Here is a 16,151-nt window from a genome sequence, read left to right on the forward strand (position 1 = left end):
TGACCCCTTCTGAAGGCCCTGCTTCCCCTCCCCGAAGCATCAGTACTTCCGTTCCCTTTACCTGGCTTGCTTTCGCGTGCGGCTCGCGGTGATGTGACGTGGTTGTAAGATGTCTGGCTGACTGGGCTCCGACTTCTCCCCCTAGTTCACGAAGGCACCTTGGTGCATGCTGTCTCTGTCTTGGCTCTCTGGTGTCACCGCTTCACCACGGAAGTACCCAAGAAGCTCACCGAATGGTTCAAGAAAGCCTTCAGCCTTAAAACCTCCACCTCTGCCGTGAGGCATGCCTACCTGCAGTGCATGTTAGTCTGCTTCCGAGGTGAGAGGCTCCCCGCAGAGGAGACCCAGTCTTCAGGGTGTCATTGCCCCTCTAGGCTTGCCCTTTTGGTCCAGCCTTTTTTGCATCATTTCCTCCTGAGTCCATGGGAGCATCCAGCTTAGTCATCCACAAAGCCTAGAATCAGAGCCCCGTTTTTGACTTCTCCTCCTTATCAGACGTTCAGAGTACAAAGTTTATTCAGAGAGGACCCACAACCAGAGCCCGTCGCTCTGTTTTCTGAAATCATGAAGATATGATTCTGATAAGACTGATGTGTGAGGTGTAAATTTATAGTCTTTACCCTGGACCTGTGAGAAACCAGCCCTGCCATTGCGTCAGGGCTAACAAACCTGTCGTCTGGGCACTTGCCTCCTTTCCACGTGCAGTGAGGGGACACGGCAAATCTGTATAGGAGCTTGAACCCCAAAGTGAAAATCTCTAACACTGATTTCCACCTCTGAGATGGACTCATGTTTCACTTACAGTTTAAATGGATGTTGACTGTGTCTAAAGAAATGTCTGGGAGATTCCAGAGCGCCCTCTAGAAAGGTGACCCCCTTCTGTTCTGTCTGAGCTTGTGTATCACTGCAGTTTTGCTGCACTGATCAAAGTTGACTTCAGATTGAGTTCTGAATAGCCAAGTCTTGATTTAACCTCGTCCCTTTAGCTGGAGCTAGTTCTAGTTCTGCTCCAGACTTTAAAAGCAAACATAGAATAAACCTTTAAGATATATATTTCTTGGATTCAAAAGCATGGCATTGTCCAGATGAAATGCTTTTTTGTGTGTGAAACCTTCTGATAACACCAGTTTGGTAATTTATGAGTTTAGCTACAGGTTTTAATAAGTTTTTACCTTTTTTAAAACAGACATTAGTTCATAGGTCAGCAGATTGGTTCTGGTTGGGGGGTTTGGGTCCTGAGGTTGTCTGGTGTGGGGGAAGCGCCCCAGAAAGAAATTGGTGGGCCTGAGGTTTGCTCTGGTTCCCTTCTCCCAACCAGCTGTGTGGCCACGGGCAGCTCATTTTACCTCTGTTTATCCATCAAATGAATAGCCAGGCTCGGGCTAGTAAGGGCCCTTCTAGCACTAGCTGTAGGCTGTAGAGTGTGAGTTAAGCCCTAGATTCTACTCCACTTCTTCGAGGTATTTGAGAGGTAATCATTAGCCAGTTCAGACAGGCGTGAGTGTCCTTTCTCGGGTAATCTTGCCCCCCCGCCCCCCCCGGCCCTGCATGATGGAGGCATTCTGTAAGGCGCCGGTCCTGTCTCCACAGGCGACACGCTGCTACAAGCCCTGGACTTGCTGCCCTTGCTCATCCAGACAGTGGAGAAGGCGGCCTCCCAAGGTACTCAGGTTCCCGTCGTCACCGAAGGGGTCGCCGCTGCCTTGCTGCTCACAAAGCTCTCAATGGCTGACTCGCAGGCTGGTAAGAGTCCGGCGCTGTCCAGGAGGCTGCAGACAAGGGCCTCTTCCAGCGTCCCTGGGAGGAGGGCCAGATGTTCAGGATTTGGCCGCGTCAGCTTGGCCACTCACCCCCTGGGCAGCCACGGGGCCACATAGCACCTGCCGGGGTGGATTTTGTCCGCAAGCTCCCGTCCCTGAGCACTGGAGCGACAGCGGAGGAGGACGGTGACAGCGCTCCCTGGCTGCCTGCCCACCGCTCCGTGCCCTCCTGAGGCTCACCCCTGCAGGTGCTCGGTGGGCCTTTGTTTTTGATCGGTTATACGTTTTTAGGGTGTAACATGAACAGTGTCCCCTGGGTTTAGCCAGCCTGCCTTCCAGCCACGCAGTTTCTCTCCTTGGAGGACATTACCAGTTTGGTGCCCAGAGGTGGCTGATGTGTAATTGCCCAAACACTCTGGGTAGTGTACTGTACACAGGCTTTTCCCTGGTGGCTCAGTGGTAGAGTCTGCCTGCCAATGCAGGAAACTCAGGTTTGATCCCTGGGTTGGGAAGATCCTCCAGGGTAGGAAATGGCAATCCACTCCAGTATTCCTGCCTGGGAAATCCCATGGACAGAGAAGCCTGGAAGGTTACAGTCCATGGGGTCGCAAAAGAGTTGGACACGACTTAGCAACTAAACAACAACAACAACAACGTAGTACACATGCCATTTTATGTACTGAACACATCTGGGAAAAGATTCCAAATCAGTGCAACAAAAAGAGCTTTCCTGTTTTTGTGGCTACAAGGTGTTCATGCTTGTTTGGTCTAATTCCTGCTCTGTGCGGACATCGCTGGACATGCTCCTGTGGTTAGAAACAAGATTCAGCTCTTTTCACAGATTATTGCATGACCTCTGAGTATATGCCAAGGCACTCAGCTACTTCTCCGTGGGGGGAGGCAGAAATGAACATGACCCCGCTTCAGCAAATTTTAAGCTGCCTTTACTGTAATGGGAGAAGGTATATGCAAACATCATTTGCCGTTAAAGGCAAAACATAGCATGAGAGCAGGTTTGAAGGATGGATTGCTTTTAGTTTCGGGGTTGGGGGCCAGGAAAGGCTTCCTGAAGGAGGGAGTGTTTGAACTAGGGCCCTGAGGACTAGGAGTTTCACTGATTGGAAGGTAACGGCGCAGTGTGAGTTCAGACCAGGGGAGGGCAAGGGAAGGCACCATGTGAGGACCTTAAGGAGCTCAGCTTGGCACCTGGAGCAGGTGGGAATCCAAGGTGGGAGGCAGGTCATCTGGGCTTCTGTAGGCAGTGGAGGAGCACCAGAGGTTTCCATAAGAGGTGATGCTACCAGAAGAACTAGTTAGTTCTCAGCATGGGAGGACCCCGGCCCACTGCACCGAGGAGGGTCTGCCAGATGACCCAGCCACAGCAGCTGCAGTGTGGCGGGGCCAGCCCTGGGCGAGGCAGTGGGCTGTGTGATGGAGTGACCTTTTGTCTCTTGCAGAGGCCAAACTGAGCGGTTTTTGGCAGCTCATTTTGGATGAGAAGAAGCAGGTTTTCACTTCTGAGAAATTCCTGCTCATGGCTTCAGAGGATGGTGAGTCACTACCTGCCTAATTGAAGTTGAGTTTGGGGCCGAGTCTCTCTGGTGGGTCTTCAGAGAGGACCCTTCCCGGACTGCCTGTTGTTTTGACCAGTCAGCTCGGCAAAGACCTGGAGCAGAGCGATCTGACCAACAGCTCAGCTTTCCTGAGAATGAATTTATTCCTGTGGGGCCTGGAAGGCTGGGGAGGTGGGAGTGAAGTGGGAGATTTGTGGAGACAGAGCACTAATAGTTGTAGAGCTGTGATATTAGATGTAATTATAGCTGATTGGGTAATTGGTGCTGTCTCAGAGGTTTTCTTATGTTCAGAGGCAGCTGAGAAGCTCTAGTGAAGTGTAGCTGGCTCCACTCCCCCACCGGGAGATAGAAAAACTACTGGTTTCTATCTTGGCAGAAAAGGAACCGTTGATCTTTAAATGTACGTTTAAAATTCTAGGTTGCCTTAGAAGTATCTGGCTAATTGGTGACTTGAAAAGTCTTTTGACTCGCACATCACAACATTCTGTTAATGAGCTACAACTGTTAGTCACTTCCTGATGTTTAAAACACGTTTAGCTAGTCTTTGAACAGGAAATGTATTCACATAATACAAAAATAAGTTAGAGCCCCAAGAGGGGCTACACTGAAAGTTACACCGTTGCTTTGATCTTTGCCCAGTGTCCCTAGCCTTGGAGAACCAGTTTTATCCACTTGCTGTGTATCTTTGATATTTTATTTTTATACCAATAAATATCCTTATGTGTTAGTTCTCTGCCTTTTTTATACAAATAAATGGTAATATGCATGCTATATGCATTGTGCTGTCTAGGTTTGGAAATCATTTCACATCAGTATATGAGTACTCTTATTCTTTAGAACTGCATACGAATTAAATTATGGAAGTACAGTTGAATTTATTAATACATTCGTGTGTTAATTTTTACTATACAGCAGAATGATTCAGTTATACAAATATATACACATTCCTTTTCATATTCTTTTCCACTATAGTTTATCACAGGGTATTGAATATAGTTCCGTGTGCTATACCATAGGATCTCATTGTTTTAATTAGAAGAAAGTGTATACTTTTGCTTGTTCCAAAATACACGTGTGCATATGCTAAAAGCATAACTTGCTTTTAGCAGAAAAGCAAGTTCAATAGATAATACATATATGTATAACTGAGTCACTTGGCCGTACATCTGAAATTAACACAGCATTGTTAATCAACTATACTCAATATAAAGTTAAAAGTTTAAAAAAAAGAAAGTTCAAGTGAAACTGTAACTTTATGCTTACATTTTGATTTCCAACTTTTCCAGTTCTCTCTGGGTATTTTCTCTATTTAATTTCTTTGTGTATTTGGCTGCTCTGGGCCTTAGTTGCGGCATGTGGGATCTAGTTCCCTGACCAGGGATGGAACCTGGGCCCCCTGCATTGGGAGCACGGAGTCTCAGCCTCTGGACCACCAGGGACGTCCCCGTTTCCTCTGTTTCAGACGAGATCGGGCACATTCAGGGCGGTTCGGCCATGGCCGTATTCTCTATTTTAAAAACACTTGTGCTGTTTCTCTTTCCTCGCCAGCCCTGGGCACCGTGCTGCAGCTGACAGAGAGACTGTTTCTTGACCATCCGCAGCGACTCACAGGCAACAAAGTTCAGTACGTGGGGCTTATTCACCTTCCCCCTCGGGCCAGACGACCCTGTTCCCTGGGAGGAGCCCGAACCACAGCGGTGTGTGAGGGGCGGGAGGCTGGCCGCGGAGAGCCGCGCCCGGCCGTCGCCAGCGCGCCTTGTCGCCCTGCTGCAGGCAGTACCACCGGGCCCTGGCGGCCGTGCTCCTGAGCCGCACCTGGCACGTGCGCAGGCAGGCCCAGCAGACGGCCCGGAAGCTGCTGTCCTCTCTCGGGGGCTTCAAGCTGGCGTACGGACTGCTGGAGGAGCTGAAGACCGTCCTCAGTTCTCACAAGGTCAAGGCCTCTTCTGGGTTCCGGAACTGGGGCTCACAGACCCCCGAGCCGCCCCTGCCTGCGCTGTGGGATCTCACCTGCGCGCTCCCCGCTGTCCTCACTCGGCGCAGGCTCCGTGTGCTGCCAGGGTCTCTTGCGCGGCCCCGCAGCTCAGGGCCCACCTTGTTTCATGCCATTTCTTTTCCTTTGCAGATGCCTGTCTTTCTTCCCATGACTTATGACACATTCTTGAGTAATGGAAAAACACTTCGTTTTTAAAGCACTTTATAATTTTTAAAACATTTTTTTAATCCTTCTCTCCGTCCGTTTTTCATAATGCCTTTAAAAGGCCAAGAGGCTTTCTACGCTTGTTTTATGGGTGTCGTTCATGGTTCTGGCAGCTAAAATGACTTGCTCAGGGTCTCCCGTCAGCGGGTGGTGGCAGGAACCTGTCTCCTGATTTCAGTGCTCTTTGTGTCCCGTTTCACTTCTTCCCTCCCTCCCTCCCTGGGCAGGCTTGAGGGATGTGGGCTGGTGACAGACTTGCAGTCTCAGGTTTGTTCCCCCTGGATCGGATTCTGTTGCCTTTTTCCCCACTGTGGCCTCTTTGAGGCTCAGGACCCTAGGTGCTTCCTTCCAGGCCCATCTCACAGCCTGTGTGGATCCCAGTGCAGGGCTCCAGGCATTGGTCTCCACGCCGGCAGGGGGCCCAGAGAATAGCCTGAATGACAGGCAGCTGCGTCCCCAGTGTCTTCATCTCCTGGGGGTCAGGCCAGCACGGGGCTCTGATCATTGGGAGCTCACACGTTGTGTCTCCACAGGTGCTGCCCTTCGAGGCTCTGGTGACCGACACTGGGGAGGTGACTGAGGCGGGCAAGGCCTATGTGCCCCCGCGGGTCCTGCAGGAGGCTCTGTGCGTCATCTCCGGGGTGCCAGGGCTGGAGGGCGGTGTCTCCGGCATGGAACAGCTGGCGCAGGAGATGCTGATCATTTCTCACCACCCGTCCTTAGGTCTGTAGCCCGAGCAGGGGTGGGGGGCCAGGGACTCTGTCAGAAGAGCAGGCAGGCAGAAGGCCTCAAAGAGCTCCCCTTCCCTTCAGTGGCTGTGCAGTCTGGCCTCTGGCCAGCACTTCTCGCCAGGATGAAGATTGATCCGGAAGCCTTCATTACCAGGCACTTGGACCAGATCATCCCCAGGATCACCACACAGAGCCCCCTGAACCAGGTAGTTGGGCCTGTGAGCTGGCTCTGGCCTCAGGTCAGCAGCAGACGGGGAAGATTCAGAGAAACAGAAGACAGGGTGATGAGAAGTGGGTTGGACTGTTGGGTTGCAAGTGATAGCGCAGACTAGTTTGAGCTTAGCAGGGAGTTTGCTGGTTGCCGCGTCTTAACTGGTAAAGCCTGTGGATGTGACGGGACGGGGACTCAGATGTCCTCAAGAACTCATAAGTGGTATGTCTCTTGTTTTCTGTCCGTCTCCCTTCTCTGTCTGTGCCTCACTGCTGCTTTCTGTGGCATGGGCTTCTTTCTCAGTCTCCACTTTTCCGTCACAGGATAGCTGTTCTGGGCTTACATCTCGTCCCTCGTTAGCTCCAGCGGGAATAGCCGGCGTTTTCCAACCATTCCAGCTGGCAGGGGGCCTTACCGCCTGGGTTGACCTGACTCGGGTCTGTGCTTATCCCAGGGCCCATCCTTTTGGTCTGGGTCACGCGCCCATCTCTAGCGAGGGTGGGGGAAGCTCTGCCTGAATCACAGAGATCGAGAGTGGGAGAGAAAGGTGTGCCCTATGTCGGGGTGCGGCAGGCACAGCCTGTAGCCGTCCACTCCAGTGGGTGGGGCTCAGAAAGAACAGACAGCGGCAAGAAGGGGAGCCAGCTGCCCAGGGCGTGAGACACGACAGGCCCTCTCTCCTGTGCCAGCCGCGGCAGGCGCTGACCGTGTCTGTTTGCCTGGCAGTCTTCCATGAACGCCATGGGCTCCCTCTCGATCCTGTCCCCCGACCGGGTCCTCCCGCAGCTCATCAGCACCGTCACCGCCTCCGTGCAGAACCCCGCGCTGTGCCAGGTGACGCGGGAGGAGTTTGCCATCATGCAGACCCCTGCAGGGGAGCTGTACGACAAGTCCATCATCCAGAGGTGCGCCGCCTGCTCGAGGGCTCAGTAAGGGACACAGGCTGTCTGTTCGTTGGGGGAGTGCTGGCTGTAGTCCACGCACCGTCTTCGGTCCCGGATATGAGAGTGTGTGGAGGACCCAGCACTTGCCTGGTGCCCGTGACTTAAGAGCTAGCAGGGATCTCATGGCTGGTGGGAGGCTAAAGGGCCTTGTGGCCGGATGGAACCTGGCTGATCACCTGCTCTGGTGTTTCAGTGCCCAGCAGGACAGCATAAAAAAGGCCAACATGAAGCGAGAGAACAAAGCTTACTCCTTCAAGGAGCAGATCATTGAGCTGGAGCTGAAGGAGGTGGGTGTGCGGAGGCCTCAGGCCGGTTCCTTGGGTCACCCTGACCTGTGGCACGCTCCTCTGACCTCCCCACTCAGCCCGGGTCCTCCTGTCACTTTCTTGATCTGCCCTTTCTCAGTAGCTTTCTCCACCCGCAACTCAAGGAAAAGAGATTTTTCTTTCTGCTGTCAGTAGTTCGTGTATTTCCTCTGCTAAATGGTGTAGCTTGACTCCATGCCCATCCCCACGCCCCACTCCTGGATGGGCGGGTCCCACCTGTCCTCCTGACAGTGGGCACGGGCCCTGGCACAGTGTAGCCGCTGGGGCCTCGGGGTTCATGGCTGTGTTCAGTGGTGACGGGACTGGTTCTGGTGGAAGCACAGCACACAGGGCTCTTTCTCTTGTCTCAGAGCCTGTGCTCCTCCCTCAGTCTTTTTTATTTTTTTTCTTCAGTCTTTACAGGCTGAGTTCTTCTTGTCTTCTACATCTCTACCCCTTCCGCAGAGAGGTGACCCCTTCTGCCCACCCTACCCAGAGCTGAGCCGCCCCTTTCTCATTTGTTACGCATCATGTTTATTCTTTTCATAACATCAGTCATGATCTGAAGTCACCTTGTTTATATATCTGTTCACCTGTTCATTGTGTAGCTGCCCCCACTAAGATGGTGAGCTCTATGAGGGCAGAGACTTGGTCTTGTTCCCATAGTCTCCCCAGCATCTGGCACCTCGTAGGTGCTCAGTAAATATCAGATGAACGAATGCTCTCAGCCTCTGCCAGGCTTTAGCTTACACTGGAGGAGAGTGTAGGGCAGGCTGGTCAGGGGTGGGAGAGGCTTAGGCTAGAATCCTGAAGCTATGTGGCTCCCAGAATACCCTCTTCAGCAACTGGAGGAACTTCCCATTTCTCTTAACACGTAAAGACTCTTTTTGTGTTTTGCTCGTAGAGAATCTGGCAAGAAATGGCCGCTCTACTGCTTTCTGTTCTGTAGAAACCAGGTGGCCCTGGGCTTGTGGGAGGTTGGGGAGGCCAGCCGGCAGGTTTGGGGCCCAGATCATAGACTCAGAGCTGGCCTGGGGCCGATGGTGGCGCCGAGCTCACCTTGCCTGGTGGTGGGAGGGAGGCAGGTCTGTCCCCTGGAGATGGAATTGTGCTTGTTCCTTCAGGAGATAAAAAAGAAGAAAGGCATAAAAGAGGAGGTGCAGCTGACCAGCAAACAGAAGGAGATGCTGCAGGCCCAGCTGGATAAGGAGGCGCAGATCCGGAGGCGGCTGCAGGAGGTGAGCAGCTGCCCCAGTGCCCCCGCCTCACTCACTGTCAGGGTGGGTCCTGCTGACCGGCCCTCTGGGCTGACTCTGCTTACAGCTGGACGGTGAGCTGGAGGCGGCGCTGGGGCTGCTGGACACCATCCTGGCCAAGAACCCATCCGGCCTGACCCAGTATATCCCTGTCCTGGTCGACTCTTTCCTGCCCTTGCTGAAGTCTCCCCTGGCTGCTCCCAGGATCAAGACCCCTTTCCTGTCCTTGGCTGCCTGTGTCATGCCCCCGAGGCTCAAGGCTTTGGGTTAGTCGTTGTCGGCTGGCTGTGGGCGTGGCCCCGGGGCAGGCGGGGGTGGACAGGGGGAGGCTCACAGTGACCTCGGCTAGTGACCTGTGTTCCCGTGGGCGCAGCCTCGGGCAGCCCCAGCTGCACATCCTGGGGAGCACGTGGTGCCATCTCCTCTCTCCTCTTTTACGTCTACTGTGTCTTCACTCTGAGGACCAAGTTTTAGATGCTAGTCAGTGATCTTTCTGTGTGTGTGTGCGCGCGTGCGTGCTGAGTCGCTCAGTCATATCCAGTTCTTTGTGACCCCATGGATTGCAGCCTTCCAGGTCCCTCTGTCCATGGGGTGTCCCAGGAAAGAATACTGGAGTGGGTTGCCATTTCCTACTTCAGCAGATCTTCCTGACCCAGGGATCGAACCCTCATCTCTTACGTCTCTTGCATTGGCAGGCAGGTTCTTTACCGCTGGGCCACATGGGAAGCCCTTGATCTTTCTGTAGCAGTTTTAAATTCAGTGGCAGTGGGATAGTTGGTGCCACGTGGTCTACCCTTGGAGCCCAGTGCTTCTGAGCAGCCAGGTGTGGATGACCAGGGGTCTTTGTGGCCTTGAACAGCTTTCTGTTTAGCCACAAAGGCCATGTGGGGTGGCTGGGAATTGTGGTAGCCTCACTCTGTGGGTTGTATGACACCTCTGAGCCTTAAGGATACGTTCCCATGGTGAGGCTGGAGTCAGGCCGTGCACGCAGAACCTATGGGAAGCGTTACCCGACTGACTGGGCTGCTGCATGGAAGGTGGGAGCGCCCTGTGGCTAGAGCTTCACTCCCAGCTGAGTAACTTTGTGTGGCTCATGCCTCCTCGCCACGTACTTCTGATTCCTTGCTGTCAGGATAGCCCCTCGCCGGCTTGCCCACCCTTTTGGGGTGTCATGGAGATGAAACGAGAAACTAGGTTGAGGAGACGGGCAGAGCAGAGCTGATTACTGTTGACTCGGGGACGTGGTGCCCTGGGTCCCTGGTTCACACCTGAGCCAGACTGTGTGTCTGTGAGTGGGCCATCCCCTGTGGGTCCCTTCTCTTGGACACAGGCACTTTGGTGAGCCACGTGACTCTGCGCCTGCTGAAGCCAGAATGTGCCCTGGACAAGTCATGGTGCCAGGAGGAGCTGTCGGTGGCCGTGAAGAGGGCGGTGACCCTGCTGCACAGTCACACCATCACCAGCAGGGCGGGCAAGGGCGAGCCAGGTGAGGGGCAGGGTAGGGTGGACAAGGGCACGAGGCAGTGTGAACTGTGCAGGGGCTGGACTCCCATCCCCCCGGCTTCCGAGGCCGCGGCTTCCACTGGTCTCTCCTCATGCTGGCCTTGATTTCCTCACCTCACCCCTTGAACCAGATGGACGATTTTTGAATCCAGTCCCTGGTACTGAGTCACTGTGACCCCCCCACCCTTGAGGGTTTAGTTCTTGCTGTTGGAATCTACTTGTCTGTTTAATGCTCACATTCTGGAACCAGGCGCTGTCTGGGGTAGGAGCGGCATTGGCTTTAGAACTGGACTGTCATCTCTCGTCCTTCTTGTCATGCTGCTGGCTTCAGGGTGTCAGAAAGGGCCTCCAGCCATCTCCCCGCCCGCTTGCCCTGAGGATGGACGCTGTGGCGGCCAAGCTTGGGGCCCGGCCAGCCTGCAGAGACTGTCTGCTTCTTGCTCTCACAGACGCTGCACCCCTGTCTGCGCCAGCCTTCTCCTTGGTTTTCCCGTTTCTGAAGATGGTGCTGACTGAGATGCCCCACCACAGCGAGGAGGAGGAGGAAAGGATGGCCCAGATTCTTCAGATCCTCACCGTCCACGCCCAGCTGCGGGCCTCCTCCAGCAACCCGCCCGGGCGCGTGGATGAGGTAGGCCGGGGAGCTCGGCTCCCCCTCGGCTTGAGCGGGGTGGCGGGGGCAGGGGCTTCTGACACTTCCTGACCCGTGAACAGTTCTGGAGAGGGGATCCTACGGCAGCAGCCATTGGTGGGGAGACCCCAAATGTTCTATTGAGAGAGGCTGTCAGGGCCTGACAGAAGCTGTGGGTCTCTTGTGTCTGATAGTTTCTGACCCAAAGAAGTTGACGGACTCTAATTTATTGTATTTTGTTCTTAAGAAGACAGTGCTGGTTACTGTCCTTTTCACTTGCTTTCGAGACTGGAGCTCATTCAGTCAGGATTTTTTTTTTCTTTTTTAAAGACTTTGGGTGTGGACTATCTATAAAAGTCTTTATTGAATTTGTTACAATATTGCTTCTGTTTTATGTTTTGGGTTTTTGGCCAGGAGGCATGAAGGATCTTAGTTCTCTGACCAGGGATAGAATCCTCACCCCTTTCATTGGAATGTGAAGTCCTAACCACTGGACCACCAGGGAAGTCCCGAGTTTTCTTTCTTAATAGATTAAAAGTGAAACTCACTCAGTCATGTCCGACTCTTTTCGACCCCATGGACTATAAAGTCCATGGAATTGTCCAGGCCAGAAAACTGGAGTGGGTAGCTGTTCCCTTCTCTAGGGGATCTTCACAACCCAGAGATTGAACCCAGGGCTCCCACATTGCAAGTGGATTCTTTACCAGCTGAGCCATCAGGGAAGCCCAAGAACACCGGAGTGGGAAGCCTGTCCCTTTTCCAGGGGATCTTCCCAACCAGGAATTGAAACAGGGTCTCCTGTATTGCAGGCAGATTCTTTTATCAGCTGAGCTACCAGGGCAGCCCAGTTTTAATAGATTATGTTCTAAAAACTTGAAAGTAATGCTTACATACTTTAAAAAATTCCAACAGTACAGAAGCAAAAAGAGAAATGCTCCTCCTCAGAGGTAGCTATTGATAACAGTTTGGTTTATACCCTTGTGGACTTTTTTTTATTTAAGCACATATAAAGCTCATATCCACAAACGCAGTAATGCAAAGAATGGATTGCACCGCTCCTTCCATGGGGCTGCCTTCTCTGGGCCTTCTCCAGTGTCAGGGCCTGTGGGGTCCACATCATGTGGATCATGGGCTCTGTTCTGTGGGCGCACCATGTTTTAGTCAGGTTTTTACTTGCTGATTGACATTTTAAGGCCACAAACGTTTCCAGGTTTTGAACAAAGCTTGGTGTGTCCCCTTGTTCATTTACATGCCTTGCACACCATGTGAACATTCCCATAGGACAGATTCTTGGGCGTGGAATTGTTAGGTCATGTGACATGTTCTGAGCTATACGCTCGTTAAGCGTTCCCTTTTCTCCAAACCTCATACAACCTCACATAGTGTTTGGCTTGCCAATGACAGGTGGAAGAATGGTGTCTTGTTTTATTTTGCATTTCTTTACTTACTTAAAAAGTTCAGTATCTCTTTGTGTATTCATGAGCCACCTATATTTCAAAAGTCTGAGTTTCAGTCAAGGTTAAGAATAGTTATTTTTAGCCCCCGGAGATCACGGCTGACTGGGGTTGGCTCCTGTGGATTGAGTGGTAGACCTGACAGGGTCCCTCCAGTGTGGTCAGCAGGAAGACCTGAAACCTCCCCCTGTGGGGGAGAGGGACTCACGTGCTTCTGGGCTTGGGTACCGACCTTCCGTGGAGCTTCGTCTCACCTCATGTGCTTTCTCCCGTAGAACGGCCCGGAGTTGCTACCTCGCGTGGCCATGCTGCGCCTTCTGACCTGGGTGATCGGGACAGGTTCTCCCCGACTTCAGGTGATCTGGTCCCCCACTGGCTTCTGCCGTTCACAACCCCACCCTCAGGTTCTGATTGCCTCTCCCAGCCCTCAATTCTGGCCTTAGGCACAGCGGTGCTCATGACAGCCAGCCAGACTGTTCTCAGCTCGTGAGAGGTTTTGCTTGGATCCTGCCACTGGCCTTGGCCTGGCGCTGGGATCTGAGGCCTAGTAGGGGTGGGTGGGGTGGACGTTCTTAGTTCAGATCCCCCCCCGAAGCCCATCCCCAGCTCCCCTGCCTGGCCCCGTAGTAGGAAACGATTTGTAGAACTGAGCCCAGTGGCTGGATGTCTCCTTCAGGTTCTGGCTTCAGAGGCCCTGACCACCCTGTGTGCCAGCAGCAGTGGCGAGGATGGCTGTGCCTTTGCGGAGCAGGAGGAGGTGGACGTGCTGCTCTGCGCCCTGCTGTCCCCCTGTGCCAGCGTGCGGGACACTGCACTCCGGGTGCGTGCCCACGCGCTCGTGGGGCTACCTTGGTGCCCGCCCGCCCCCGGTCCCTCAGCTCTGCTGTTTGAGCTGCCCTGACGGGAGGTGCCGCGCGTGTGCACCAGTGTGTCCTGGAGGCAAAGAGCAAGGTCACAGAGGGTGACTTGGGGTCATTCTGGGAATTGGAACAACTGAGCAGTTGTATCACTGGTTTTTTCCTTTACCTTTGAAGATGTCACTTAATTTCTAAAATGCACTGTGGAACTTGGTAGTTTTGTAGACAGGTCTAACTCACAGGATGGGCTCGTTTCTTCAGTCCACTACCTTATACTTGCCCTTTCTTGGAGCTTTGGGACCCAAACTAAAGGATCCCCTTGGAGCATGAGAAAGTGTTTCCCAAATGCCAGTCTGCAGTCTCCAGCTACTGCTCTGTGACGGAGTGTTCACTGGTCCTTGGTAAAATGGGAAACACAATTGCAGTGTGGCAGATATTTGTTAAAACAAAGGGAACATCCTTTTTCAGAGATTTTTGTTCATCTTGAATGTTTACAGTTAAATTTTAAAATTTTACTTAAACAATTTTACCACTGCATGCCATCATCTCACGAAAAAAAGCTCTTTGAAGAGACAGAGCCGCTAAGGAGTCGGGCTGCCTCATGGCACTCCCTAACCAGCACTGCTGTCCAGTGGAGCTGTCTGCTGGGATGGGACTGTTTCCCTGTGTTGTCCAGCGGGGCAGCCACCAGCCATCGCGTGGCTCCTGAGCACTTGGAATGTGGCTGGTGCAGCTGAAGAAGTTAAGAGTCCATTCTAATTGATTTTCTGTGGAGACCCACGTGTGGCTGGTGGCTTCATCTTGGGTGGTGCAGCCCTCGAGGGCGGCGGGGGGAGGGCAGGTCGGAGTGTCCTCCCAAAGGTCCTGCCTCACCTGGTGCGATCCTGCCCCTCTCAGGGCCTGTTGGAACTCCACATGGTGTTACCGGCGCCTGACACTGATGAGAAGAATGGCCTGAATCTCCTGCGCAGGCTCTGGGTGGTCAAGTTTGACAAGGAGGAGGAGATCCGGAAGCTAGCCGAGAGGTGAGCACCGTCAGAAGGCCGGCCTGTCCTGCTCTGTTCCCTTCCTCCTTGTGGAATAACTGGACCCAGCGTGCTCCACCTATAGAGGGATCAAGGGCTGCAGCGTTGGCTTTGACGGGGCCTGCGCTGCAGGTGCTTGTCCAACCAGCCGCCTTTGGTCTCTTGTAGGCTCTGGTTGACCATGGGCCTAGATCTGCAGCCAGACCTCTGCTCCTTGCTCATTGACGACGTCATCTATCATGAGGCAGCTGTGAGGCAGGCCGGGGCAGAAGCCCTCTCCCAGGCGGTGGCACGTTACCAGCGGCAGGCGGCCGAGGTCATGGGCAGGCTCATGGAGATCTACCAGGAGAAGCTCTATGTGAGTCGTCCGGGCACTGTGGTCTGGGCATGCAAGGGTGGGTTAGACCCTGATCAGCCTCCGACCTAATCCAGACAAGAGCCACCCCATGGCTCAGGGCAGCTTGTGCCTGATCCTGCCTCACCCGGTCAGCTGACTGGCCCGCTGGCCCGGAGAGAGCCCTGCAGTGCATCGATCACCTGTCTGTTGCAGCGGCCGCCCCCGGTGCTGGATGCCCTGGGACGAGTTATCTCCGAATCTCCTCCAGACCAGTGGGAAGCCAGGTACGACAGCTGTTGCAGCCTTGTACCACTCAGCGCTTCTGGACGTGTGGGCGGGTGGAGGCTGCATGCCACTAGGAGGCAGCAAAGGGTGATGGGTCAGCAGGGGTGGGAAGAGACAAGACCTCCCTCCGAGTCAGAGGTCTGAGGTCCACTTCCGGCTCCTCCTGGCCAGCTGGGCGACTCTGCTCATGTTTCTCCTTTCCCCTGGGGACTGTTTTCTTAGAGGTCTCCAGGTACCTCTTCACAGCTATGGCTGAAAGATTCACCACACTCGGCTTTTGTAGAATACGGCTACTTCTGATGTCTTCATCTCTGCTTCCTTCCCCTCCATCTCCTTCTGCCTGGTGGGAGAAGGGTAGGCAGTGCACTCACACAGAGGGAAACAGGCAGAGCTGGTCCCCTGCCTGCAGTCACCCCGTAGGGTAACCTCTGAGCAGATGGCAGGACCCTATGTTACATGTGGGCAGTTCCAGACCCACGGGCAGACCCCAGGGCAAGCACGGGGCGCCAGGCTCCATGCTGTGCTTGCCCCGGAGCAGTGTGTGCTGTTGGCTGGCTTGCTCTCCTTGTGACATGCTAGGATAGAGGCCCCCAGCCGGGAGGCCTCTGACTCCCCTGACACGCTCCCGCTTCTTTCCCAGGTGTGGCTTGGCTTTGGCCCTGAACAAGCTCTCCCAGTGTTTGGACAGCTCTCAGGTGAAGCCACTCTTTCAATTCTTTGTCCCCGACGCCCTCAATGACCGAAACCCAGATGTCCGGAAGTGCATGTTGGATGCAGCTCTTGCGACGCTCAACACACATGGGAAGGTAGGAGATCTCAGCCAGGCGAGGAGATGGGGAGAAGGTCCCAGCCACCCGAGGAGTGGGGAGAAGGCTGGGCTGGGGCAGGCGGCAGGCTGCACCATGGTGCCACGGCGAGGCCCGGTACTGGACGTCCTGGCTGGGCGCTGGCCCTCCAGCGGATTCTGTTTGTATTTCTTGGGTCAGAAAGACCCCCAAAGGGTGTTAAATTGTTGTAAGTCTGCTGCAATCCTGCCAGAAAACTGGGAAGCCCGATGGCATGGCTGGCTGACTCGTCA

The 16,151-nt window shown here is 53.9% G+C and overlaps 1 protein-coding gene across 2 annotated transcripts in view; it reads left to right on the forward strand.

The window, feature by feature from the left end:
• The window catches only part of GCN1 (GCN1 activator of EIF2AK4), a 54,100-nt gene that overhangs the window by 15,436 nt on the left and 22,513 nt on the right, over positions 1-16,151 (forward strand). For both annotated transcript variants that reach the window (XM_043439186.1, XM_043439177.1), the window contains exons 14-32: positions 146-319; positions 1,591-1,743; positions 3,218-3,310; positions 4,883-4,958; positions 5,108-5,267; positions 6,068-6,257; positions 6,347-6,471; positions 7,203-7,381; positions 7,614-7,707; positions 8,850-8,963; positions 9,049-9,247; positions 10,312-10,467; positions 10,934-11,115; positions 12,845-12,925; positions 13,246-13,389; positions 14,324-14,451; positions 14,620-14,809; positions 15,002-15,072; positions 15,714-15,879. In XM_043439186.1, coding sequence (XP_043295121.1) covers positions 146-319; positions 1,591-1,743; positions 3,218-3,310; positions 4,883-4,958; positions 5,108-5,267; positions 6,068-6,257; positions 6,347-6,471; positions 7,203-7,381; positions 7,614-7,707; positions 8,850-8,963; positions 9,049-9,247; positions 10,312-10,467; positions 10,934-11,115; positions 12,845-12,925; positions 13,246-13,389; positions 14,324-14,451; positions 14,620-14,809; positions 15,002-15,072; positions 15,714-15,879 — 2,675 coding nt within the window. The remainder of the gene's footprint in view (positions 1-145; positions 320-1,590; positions 1,744-3,217; positions 3,311-4,882; positions 4,959-5,107; positions 5,268-6,067; positions 6,258-6,346; positions 6,472-7,202; positions 7,382-7,613; positions 7,708-8,849; positions 8,964-9,048; positions 9,248-10,311; positions 10,468-10,933; positions 11,116-12,844; positions 12,926-13,245; positions 13,390-14,323; positions 14,452-14,619; positions 14,810-15,001; positions 15,073-15,713; positions 15,880-16,151) is intronic.

This window comes from Cervus canadensis, chromosome 1, assembly GCF_019320065.1.
Source record: "Cervus canadensis isolate Bull #8, Minnesota chromosome 1, ASM1932006v1, whole genome shotgun sequence".
NCBI lineage: Eukaryota > Metazoa > Chordata > Mammalia > Artiodactyla > Cervidae > Cervus > Cervus canadensis.